General features: G+C 51.9%; 2 protein-coding genes across 2 annotated transcripts in view; both read right to left on the reverse strand.

Annotated features, from left to right (window-relative positions):
* Window positions 1-151: 151 nt before the first annotated feature.
* Window positions 152-3,547, reverse strand: LOC104526663 (dimethylaniline monooxygenase [N-oxide-forming] 2; the record flags this gene model as incomplete). Its single annotated transcript, XM_010170193.2, has 7 exons — window positions 3,410-3,547; window positions 2,916-3,104; window positions 2,403-2,565; window positions 1,548-1,693; window positions 999-1,198; window positions 467-819; window positions 152-221 (listed from the first exon to the last, which is right to left on the reverse strand). Coding segments are annotated over exons 1-7 (1,253 nt in total), but the record flags the coding sequence as incomplete, so codon positions are not given.
* Window positions 3,548-6,032: 2,485 nt separating this feature from the next.
* LOC104526664 (dimethylaniline monooxygenase [N-oxide-forming] 1) overlaps window positions 6,033-11,231 on the reverse strand; it is a 5,648-nt gene continuing 449 nt past the window's right edge. The window contains exons 2-8 of the mRNA XM_029085493.1: window positions 11,149-11,231; window positions 10,902-11,064; window positions 10,077-10,219; window positions 9,534-9,733; window positions 8,631-8,986; window positions 7,549-7,621; window positions 6,033-6,375 (exon numbers count right to left, since the gene is read on the reverse strand). The exon at window positions 11,149-11,231 is cut by the window's right edge and continues 106 nt beyond it. Of these exons, the coding sequence (XP_028941326.1) occupies window positions 6,033-6,375; window positions 7,549-7,621; window positions 8,631-8,986; window positions 9,534-9,733; window positions 10,077-10,219; window positions 10,902-11,064; window positions 11,149-11,231 (1,361 nt within the window). The remainder of the gene's footprint in view (window positions 6,376-7,548; window positions 7,622-8,630; window positions 8,987-9,533; window positions 9,734-10,076; window positions 10,220-10,901; window positions 11,065-11,148) is intronic.

Consider the following 11,231-nt stretch of genomic DNA (forward strand, 5'->3'; position numbering starts at 1 on the left):
GCCACCTCGCTACAGGTGGTGAGGGAATAAGCACACTCAAGGAGAGTTGGGTGACCTGGGAGGGTCAGGGTCCATTACTGCCATAGGACCCCCCTTTCCCTGATGGGAACACGGCACACAGTGCACCCTGAGCATGGGAGGCATCACACACCTTTTGACAGGTGGCTTCTTCTTCAAAACATCAGCCATCATCTTCCTGGCAGGAGGGAGCTTGTTCCACCCTGAGAAGAATACAGAAACCAGAGACCTTCAGCAGCACCCTGAGAGCTTGCTGGTTATGCCAGCAAGCATGGAGCAGCAGGGATGCAGTTGAGAGGCAGAGGCTGAGGTGCTACTAAAGCCTGTGGTCCCCATGGACATGGCAGCAGGAGCCAAAATATGCCCTGGGCTCTGTGGACAGAAGATCAGGCTGCCCCAAACCTCCCCCCCCCAGCAGCTCCCCTCATCCCTGCACCCTGTCTCCCACCTGCAAAGATCCCTGTCACCCAGCGAGCTTGCATTTCTGATCCCACCATCACAGAGCCGGTCAGCTGGATTAAGCCGATGATGGCCAGCGTTGGCTTTTCCAGCTGGGGAGGGAAGATGCGTTTATAGAGAGAACGGTTGTCATCAAAGAGGCTGCGGACTGACTCTTCCAGGAAGGGAAATGAGAACATGTAGCCCGTGGCAAAGAGCACCACGTCAATGTTTTCTTCGGTTGTCCCATCTTCAAAAAGAACAGAGCTTTCAGTGAACTCCTTCACTTTCGGCTTCAACACAATGGTCCCAGAGAGGAGGCAAAACGGCAGCTCTTCATTGATAATTATCTTAAAGTTGGAGCTTGCAGGTGGAAAAGAGGACAGCAATGTTAGCACCTGGGAGGGAACTGAAGTGTCTTCTGTGGTCAGAGTTCCCCTCCAAGTGTTTGCTATTCCACAACTATCCCTTGAAATTAAAAACCAAGGATTTCACGCCATTAAAACCCCCTGACCAACCAACAAAATAGTCAGAAAAAACACCTTTTGCTGGAAGCCAAACCGTAGTTTTCATGGTTAAACCACGAATTGCACTTCCGAAACCTGATTCTCTTTGTAAGGGCTGATGGGAGAAGCCAGTCAAAAAAGTGGTTGAAGCGAGTAGTGTTGACCATGTCAAAGGGGAAGCCGTTGTCCGAGACCCGACTGAATACCCACGTGCTGTTTCTGGCACTGAGGAACACCTGGAGGAGAAGGTAGGTCTCAGCCTCCTGCTCAGACATCTCGTTGCTGTTTTTTCCCTGAATGGCAAATCCCATCTCCTGCACTTGGGAGCCAAGAGGGTTATCCCAGTGGAGGGAGATGGCATTCAGATAAACCAAACAGTTTGTGGTGGCTTCTGCAAAATTCCCACAGCTGCTGAATAGCCTCTCCTCAGGTGGCCCAAACTCTCCAGGAATTGCAGTTTCTTCAATTGCCCTAAATTTAAGTGCTACTTATTGAGAAACCCAGTGGGCAAAGCTTCCTGTGCGTACCCCAAACCACCGGCTATTGCAGTGCCCAGCTGGGCTCGGCACCACCACAGAGCTGTACCTTTGCAGCCACGCGGCTCAGCTCCACAGAGAGATCACCACCGGTGTTGCCAGAACCAATCACGAGGACCCGCTTTCCCTGGAAAGCCTCTGCATCTTTGTAGTCTCGGCTGTGGAGATACCGACCTTTGAAGCGGGTCTCGATACCTAGGCAGAGAACAGAGAACATCTCCTACCACCAGATACATTTGCTTGCCCCAGTCTTGTGCCTGGACCCTCTGCCTCTCCTTGCAGGTGAGAAGCTTGTGGAGGTCTTGCCTCCCTTGGTGATGCCCCCCTCCTTGTCTTGGTGCTGCTTTACAAATTCTTATGCAAGAGCTTTGCTACATCTCCCAAGTGACAGGACAAGAGGAAATGGCCTAAAGTTGCACCAAGGGAGGTTTAGATTGGATATTAGGAAAAATTTATTTACTGAAAGGGTTATCAAGCATTGTTGGGTTAACGGCTGGACTTGATGATCTTAGAGGTCTTTTCCAACCTTAATGATTCTGTGATTGGAACAGGCTGCCTAGGGAAGTGGTTGAGTCACCATCCCTGGTGATATTTAAAAGATGTGTAGATGTGGCACTTAGTGACTTGGTTTAGTGGGCATAGTGGTGTTGGGTTGATGGTTAGACTTGATGATCTTAGAGGTCTTCTCCAACCTTAATGATTCTATGATCTTTATGAGGTGTTTTTCCCATTTCCAGGAATGTCCACGACCATTCACATGGGGTGAGGGTCCCACCTACCCCAGCATGGGGGCTTTGTGGGGCGTGTAGGCTTGCAAAGGAAAATGAAGCCAAGGGACCCATGGGTGCTGGGTAAAACCCCGGGGGTCAGCCCCAGCCCACCTCGCTGCTGAGGCAGGGCTTACCTGGGAAAGAAGCCAATGGTAAGTAGGGCTCCTGGAAATGGCCAGCGCAAACCATGACGGCATCGAAGATGTGTGATTCCTGGACGCCATCATTTTCAGTGACCACCTCCCACTGGCCTGAGGTGGCGAAATCCGGGCACTTCTTCACACTGAGAACTGTTGTCTTGCACCAAAACCCAAAAAAACAGCAGTCAGGGACTGTGCTGCATTTCAGAGAGCACCTGACTGCAAAGGGCTGGAGATGCTGGGGGTAGGCTGGGTCTCCAGGGAGCTGCATGTCACTTCTGAAGCTGTTAAATCCCACCCTGCACCTTTTGCCTGGTGATGGCATTGAGGAGGGGCATGCGCATCAGGCAGCCCATGTTTGAGCAGCCTAGTTTAAAACACAAAGCCAAAAAAGCAATGGTCCGCCTGGGATTGCACCCAGCATTGTCCCATCCCACCTGGGCAATACCCTGGTATCTGCAGCCACCCACGGCTCTTCTCCCCATGGCATTTGGGGTCCCCGCTCACCTTGAAGCGTATGTGCCGCAGGAGGTCAAAGTGCCGGGCGTACATCCGAAAGTACTCCAGGAGGAGGCTGTGGGGCAGGTAATTGGGAAAATCCTCTGGGCAGGGGAAGTCACTGAAGCAGGACATCTCCTTGGAGGTGTTGGTGATCACTGAGCGGTACACGCTGAACCTCCCGCTGTCCGTGGAGTCCTGTGTGAAGCCAGCAGTGCCATTTGCAGGTGTGCAGGGAGGGACTTTCTCTCCCCAAAGTATTTGAGTATTTTTCCTCCTTGTATTTGGGTACAAGGAGTAAACTAGGAATTAGCACCTGGTGACCATGGCTTCTATTCCCTCCATCTCCTTCTCCACCTTGGAGCTGGGAAGAGCCCTGTGCCTGGGACAGACACGGTCCCGGAGGGCATAGCCACCCTTTCCTCTTTGCTGTGGGCACAGGGCATCTGAGGGAGGGGACAAACCCAGGGCCAATCCACCCCGTGCAGGCAGAGCCCACTGACCGTGTAACGCCAGAGCCCCCCGATGTCCTCGCTCCTCTCGAAGCAGGTGGGCTCCAGCCCTTCGTCCAGGCAGCACTTGACGGAGGCCAACCCGCCCACCCCGGCCCCGATGACAGCCACGCGCCGCACCATACTGTCCCACAGCAGGGAACGGGCCGGCGTGTGAGCAACTGGAAATAAAATAGCCCAGGGATTAGCAAAACAGGGATCCCTTCTTCCCATCCCAGGGAAAACACCCCTTATCTTCTCTTGCTGCAGGTGTCCCTGGAGGAGGACTGCCCTTGGAGAGAGCCATCACCAGCTCCTGTCTTGAGCTTTGTGGACAGACGCTGCTCATTCCCCTTCCTGCTGTACTAAGCCCACACTGAGGGCCCAGCAATTCCCCTCACACAGGCAGGGAAAAAGGAGGCACTTTGAAACCTGCTGCTTCTACTTATTCCCTTTCCTGGCCCAAACCAGAGCGTGCAAAGAAGGGGAAGGGGCTTGCAGCTACCCACTCCTGCCTGCGCAAAGTGATCCTCCTGAAACTCTTACAAGAAACAGTTTCAACTCAGTTTTCATGCTCTCCTTTTTAATTTCCCATTAAATAACATTCTCTCAAACTCAAAAAGGGTTTTTTTAAAAAAAAACCCAACAATGCCTGACTAAGCAGGAGCACAGCACAGTGATTCAGAAGTTAGGCAGCACTGTGAAAGTGTGGCGGGGATTGCAGGACCTAAAAAAAGTCAGAAACCCAGGAAACACAGGGTATAAATGGGAGGAACTCAAAGCTCGGCATGTGTAAACTGAGCTGCACCCAACTTGACTGGAAAGCAAAGAAACTAGAAAAAAAAATGAACCCTTGTGAACTTTGTTTAGAAAACAAACACTCCTACTGCAGAGTCTGAAGAAAGAGTCATTTATAACTTTTTTTCAACTCAGTTTTGTGTCAAAAGCGTAAGTTAACTTAAACGAGATGGAGGAAGCTGCAGAAAGGCAGTGAAAAGCGAGGGGGATACAAAACCACCCCCCTGCATCCCAAAGCCAGCTGTTCCCAGCCAGAGCCACTCCCTGATCTGCGGAAACAGGGCAGGACATGCCGATGTTCACCCACCCCCCCATTTCCGGAGCCTCCCTTGGCTTTGGGAAAGGGCAGTGATGTTCCCGGGGTGATAAATTCACCCCTCTTTTCTGGCACTGCCTACAGACAGCTTTGCTCTGGAGGGTCCCCATGACACCCCCTCTACCCCCAACCAGCAGCGAGGTGAAGCTGGTGGTGAACACCAAAACCCCGGAGAGCTGGCTACCTGCTTTTAGAGCTTGCAAAACCCAGCCAGAGAGAAGTGAGAAGCAAACCTTGGCAGGACAGCTCTGTCCCTTCGCTGCTCAGGCTTCGGCTGAACTTTGCTTCGCTTTTCTCTAGCCGCAGATTTAAAGGATAGGCTGAAGTCCAGGCAGCTCACCAGGTGCCTCTTGCACCACTGACCTTTACACTCATGCTCTTCCCACTCTGCTCTGCTCAACTGCACCGGCAGAAAGTTCTCAACCTCCCTACAGCAGCGCTGGGTGGCAATCTGGACTGTAATCCCAGGGGGGCCACACTTGCAAGGACTCCCATGCTGCAGCTCACCTCCACTTGTACCCCAGCCCCAGCAGCAGCTTGGGGTTGTCCCGATCCATCCCCGCACCCCGTGCTGCCTGGGCTGGGCAGGTGCTCACTTGGCATCCCCAGGAAATCAGCAAAACACACTCCCTCTGCTTGCATCATGCCAGTAGATGGCAAGGAGCGGGGACAAGGTGCATGGGGCAGCCCAATTTTTGGTGGTCAATGAAAGCCCTCACAGCCCCAGGCTTGTGGGATGCCCACGGTACCTGCTGACACAGCCCCAGCCTGCACATGGGACCCCACAGCTCTCTCCTTGCACATAACGAAACAAGGCAGCAGCCTGCTCCTGCCATGGCCAAGGAAATTTTATTGAGTGAAAGACTCTCCGTGCACAAAGCAAAGCTTCAGGATTGCCTGGTGGTAGGGAGCACAGGGAAGCAAAGCCAAGAGCAGTCAACCCCATGGCATTCCAGCCCTGGTCTCAGGGGTGACAAACCCCCACAGTCAGGGTCCTTCCCCTGGAAAGATGCACCAGTTCAACCCAAACTGGGATTTTTGGCTCATAGGGTTTAAGGTCAGAAGAAGGGAGAGCCTGACCTGTGCACCCAGCCCAGATAACCCCTTGTTGGACTGAAGACCCCAACTCCGGCTGATTTGGGGCAGTACTTGGTCCTCTTGCTCCTTTCTGCCTGCGGCATCCAAAGCCATTTTTGCTGGTCTTTTCCCTGCTGCCTCCTGGCCAGCGTGGTCTGGGCACAGCCGTGGCACACAGCCACACTCTGCTCATGGCAGCAGGCAGGAGAGCAGCAGAGGGGCAAGAAATGCTGGGGGTAGGCTGCCATCCCTGGCTCATCAGGTCTGCAAAGCTGTGCTCGTGGGTGAGCTGGAGCAGAGAGAGGTTTGTGCTGCTGGTTAGAGTTTTAAATTTGTTGCTATCTGCTGAAATCCCATTCCTCCTGTCCTGTGGCACCCTGCAGAACTGTCTGAGCTGAGATAACATCCTCAAGGACAAGAAAAAACCTAAACAGGCTCTAAAATCTACTGGAAACCAAAAACCACAGCAGCCAGGAGCAGGAGGAACCCCACCACAGTCAGGAGAGAAGGGTAGAGGCTGGAGGAGCTGGCAGGGACTCGTGTTCTCGTGGGCTTCAGGGTCCGGTCCCACTGGGTGAGGATGGCCTGGCGTGCCCCCTCCCAGCGCCCAGGACCCCCCAGTCGGTACTGGTAGGGGGTGCAGGGACCAAAGAAAATGGTGAGGGCCAGCTGAGGGTCTCTGCAGAGCAGCCCCAGGACACTGGGCTTGGTGCCGATGAAGGAGGCAAGCTCGTCCATGTAGACCAGGCAATCGGTTTTGAGGACTTCGTCATAGGACAGACCAAACCTTAATGAACAGGAGAAGAAACAGAGGTGGGAGAAGGAGTGGTGTCAGGGGGCTGAGAAGAATCGGAGGTCAGATGCTCTGCATCCCTGTTGTTGCTGTGTCTAAATGCAGCTGGGTTCTGCTTTGGAAAGGACTGGGTGTAGGTGCAGTGAGAACCTGGGGGGTCTGTCAGGGCCAGAATCCTGCCTGTGACCCAGCACGTGCAGAGCAATGCTGGCTCTGGTACACACCTTTCTCATGTGCATCAGTTGTTTTTTCCCTTCATCACCCACAAGCTGCATCTGGCCCTCCCTTCACCTTAGCAGACCTTTTCTAAAACACTTTTTCAAACCAGTTGGGTTTTTTTTTAAACCAGTTTTCCCTTTGCCCTCCTCAGATAAGTCACGCGCAGCATGAGAAAGGCGGCACCCTTCAGCTTCCCTCACATTCATTTCCACCCAGTATTGCAAAATGTGCACTGAATTGGAGAACTGCTTCCAGTTCACCTTCTCTGTAGAGTTCACGGTCTTGTTTTCCACCTTCAGTTGGCTGGAAAAAGCCACGGGCGTTTAGCTTTGTATTGTACAGCAATTGTTATGGGCACTTCTGTATTTCACTCTTCTATACCTTTTCTACTATAGCTATCTAGGTGACCCACGGATTAATATATCGCCTAACTAACTTCCTTGTTTTATCTCATTCATTTCCTGATAATTCTTAGCCTTTGATTTGACCTTTTGCCTGCCTGGGAACCATGTGCTGGTGTGCTGAGACACCTATTCACAGTGAGTCAGAGCTCCGTGCCGAGACGTGAGACAATTTGTAGGTACACCTCAGGTTGGCTTTTTTTTTTACCTTGCTGAATTACTTTGCATTTCTCACCATTAATTTCTCTGCCATTTATTTCTCAGTCCCTTGGGACCCTGGCACATTTCCTCAACTCCCAAGCAAAATTTAGTCTTGATTACCCTGAATTAATTTCTTTCCGTCATCAACAGGCAAAACATCAGCATCAAATCAAAGGTTACATTGGCTCAGTGCAAGTGAATAAGGGGGTGGCTGGATTCGGGCACATTCCCTGCCCACCTCCCCTGTATGTGTGGGGAGCAGCCGCAGAGTGTGAGCTGGGGCTTCACTTCCAGGGGCTTTTCAATCCACTGAAAAAACCTTCTGGGGTTCTGGGGACTGGCTTACCTTCGCACTAGGTTTTTCTTCTTCTCATTTACTTCCTTCTCCATGACAGACTGAGGAGGCAACTGACACAAGCCTAGAAAAGAGGAGTGCCCTGCAGAGATTAACTGCTGGGGGAAATTTGTGAACTCATTCAGCAATGCAAAACGTGGGAAGCCCTTCCCCAGGAGGGCAGGAGAGCCTCATCGCTGGATTTAGCTCAGCAGTGGCAATTTGCCAGAGACCAGCCCTCCATGATGGTATGGATTCACCTGCACTTTTTCCTGCTCTTACAGATTTGTGCTGTCAGGGCACAGGCAGATGATGGGCTGTGCAAACCCCAGAGAACACCATCCCAAAGATAAATCCTAGAGTCCCCCTGGCTCTGTGGAGGAGCCTTGATGCAGCCCTCCACAGCAGCCCAGTGGAAGGTTGTTATTAGTATTATTTAAAAATAAAAAACACCAGTAGGTTTCTTTCCTCAGACCAATAATTGCAAATAATTCCTCTTGTGGGGCAATGGGATGCTTCTCTGGTAGTCATGGTAGACAAACCACCCTCTCTCTTAAAAAGCAGTGAATTCTGCCAGGAGGGATCCACCACAGTGTCTTCGAGACAACAATTATCTGTGCTTCCAGGTTTACGTATCCATCCCATATCAGAAGCTCTGACTTCTAAAATATTTTAGAGAGAAAACACTGTCTTGAGCAACCTAGTTTGGACTGTGGTTTGCAGGCTCAGGTGCAGGATTGCACATCAGCTGAGTCACAGTAAGGAACAGAGTGCAAGCTCTCAGCTTGCAGCAGGCAGGGTACAAAGCATTAGCTTAAAAGCATCAGCTTGATGGGCAAAAAAAAAAAGGTGATTTAAGGTAGATGTCATGAACCTGCACGTAGTTTAGACCAACCATGCACTCATGTTGCTGTAGCTCATCTGAAGTGAAATAACTTGGGAAGTCTGAGCCCTAGAAGTGCTCCCTCGTCCACTTTGAAGTGAGCTTTGGGGTCCTCAAGGACTGAAATCCCTCTTGGTGCATGGAGAAGACAAGATGTGTCTAGCTTGAACTGCATTTTGGTACATGGAGGAGCTCATGTTAGCTCTCCTACCTTTGAAGACACGGGTCACCCAGCGTGCTTGCATCTCTATCACTGGCATGATGGCTCCTAAGGGCTTGATTAGCCCAAGGACAGCCAGGGTGGGCTTCTGCAGGTGGGTTGGAAACACATATTTGTAGAGGGAGGCATGCTTGTTTTCCACCTTGACGACTTCTTCTTCTAGGAATGGGAAGGAGACGTTGTATCCCGTGCAGAAGACAACGATATCAATGGGCTCCTCCTCAGGGCAATTGTGGAAGACAACAGAGTTTTCTTTGAACTCCTTCACGCCTGGCTTTATGGTGATCCTCCCTGTCAGGATGTAGCTTGGAAGGTCATCGTTCAGCACGGGCTCACGCACCAGGCAGCTGTGGAGAGCCAAGGGGCTCTGAGCATTGGAGACCATGAACAAGCCCTGCCAGTGCCCCTGCTCCTCCTACCCCTGGGCCCTCCAGTCCCACAAGCTCCTGGTGTCATTTGCTCTGAGAAAACTGCCCTACCTTCCCCCCTCTCCAAACACTGACATGTTTCACCCTTGCAGCAATGTCACCCTGTCCCACAGCCTGAGTGACTCATGGACATCTCCTGCCTTCCTCCTCCATTCACTCAGTTACTCTTCAAACCATTTATGCTCAGAGCTGATCCATGTTTTAAGCCTCCCTCCTCCTCTTTTTCCAGGGATCCTTATGAGGAAAACTCCTCTTTTCCTTCCTGGGCTTTTCCAGCATGCTGTCTTACACCATCTAAGGGGGCTACAGCTTATCTTCTCCTGCTGGGCTACAAACTCCCTGCTGGAGGTCACCCCAGTCTGGGTGCTGTTTGATGCATTGGTTGATGTTGGTTGCTGGAGATCTCCCCCCTGCCTGCAGCACAAGCCCTGTGACACCACATGGGATGGGAGCCACCAAGAAGTACCTCTTCTCTGGTTGAAGACCATAGTTTTCATGTTTGAACCACTGGTTCACCCTGTAGTTAATCAACCCCCGTGAAAGGGGTCCGGGGAGGATGTTTCTGATCAGGTTCATAAGGCGAGTGTTGAAAACCATGTCCCATGGGTAGCCGTGGTCAAACACGCGGCTGAGCACCCAGGCACCTCGGCTGGTGCAAATGGTCACCTGGGAGAGAGCAGAGAATCAATGATTCAGGTGATGAATCTGCTGCTTTGCCTTTATAAAGGAACCCCGGAGGGACACAGTGCAGCTACACAATGAAAAAGCAGCAACAGCATCTTTAAGACCTGCCCCCCCCCAGCAGCTGGTGATGGAGGTGAAACAGGAAAGAAGAGAACAACCAGCTTTCTGTTAGGGTAGGGTTTTAACCAAGAAATACAGGTTCAGAAATACTATTTGGACACCACGCAGGGTACACCCAGCTTGCTCTTCCTGTGGTGATGGCAACCTGAGCAATTGGCTCCAGCATCACCCTCCTCACATCCCTGGAGTGGTTCGGTGGTGGTACCTTCGCAGCTACACGGCTGGCCTCCACTGCGATGTCCACTCCTGAATTGCCCATGCCAACCACGAGGACACGCTTCCCCTGAAACACGTCGGGATGTTTGTACTGCCGGCTGTGAAAGTACTGGCCTTGAAACCTCTCGATGCCTTGGGGAGAAAAGAAACAAAGCTTTTAATTACTTAAACAATTGTGGGGGTTTTTTTCAGAACTGCCATAGAAACAATTCAAATGGCAAGAGCAAGGAAGTGCAATCAGTGGCCACTGGGGACTTGGGGAGGTCCAGCCCTCCGTACTACGCACACAGACATGGTGCTTCCTCTCCAAAATGGGGTCTCACACATGCCTTGCACAGCAGTGAGCAGGGACATGTGCTGCGTGGGACTCAGAAGACAGTTATGTGCAAGAGCTGTGCTGGTGCAATCTTGGGGGATTCAGCCTCTACAAGATGGGGACACAGAGGTTCAGAAAAGCCTGCAGACCTCCTGCCCTGCCAGCAGCCTCAGAAGCACTTGATAACGCTGGTGACAAGGCAACCTTCTCTATGCTGACAACTGGGGAGATTCATCACAGCAGTGATGAATACTTGAGAGGACCTTGTCCCATCACACACACTATGCAGACTGTTTCTCTGAGTCTAAATCATCTTGCCTTGGACCAGTGCCTGCAAAAACAAGGCTAATGAAGCATAAGGACATACTGCTGTTCATGCCAGGAGGTTTGAAAAGCAGAAGCAAGAAAAGGAAGGAAGCATTTTCCCTGAGGAAATGCTAATCCTTCTTCTCCCCCAGCCCCTGGAAGCAGATAACTGCAGGCAGCCATGTACCATACCGGCAAAACAGTGCAGGGGGAGGGATGGCTCGGAGAAATTGCCACTGCAAACCATAACAGAGTCGAAGATGTGCGATGTCTGCTTCCCATCTGTCTCTGTAACCACATCCCACTGGCCTGTGGTGGCAAAGTCAGGGCGTTTCCGGACACTGACAACAGTGGTCTGAAACGTGGAAGCCAAGTGGAGTCACCACCAGCACCCGGCACGCACAGGGAATGGGGCAGCACCAGGGCACCCATCACTCACCCCCAACTTGATGTGATCCCGGAGGCCGAAGCGCTCGGCGTAGCGCCGGAGATAGTCCAGGAGCCGGGCATTGGGCAGGAACA

Source organism: Antrostomus carolinensis, unplaced genomic scaffold, assembly GCF_000700745.2.
Source record: "Antrostomus carolinensis isolate BGI_N321 unplaced genomic scaffold, ASM70074v2 scaffold4536, whole genome shotgun sequence".
In the NCBI taxonomy this organism is placed as follows: domain Eukaryota; kingdom Metazoa; phylum Chordata; class Aves; order Caprimulgiformes; family Caprimulgidae; genus Antrostomus; species Antrostomus carolinensis.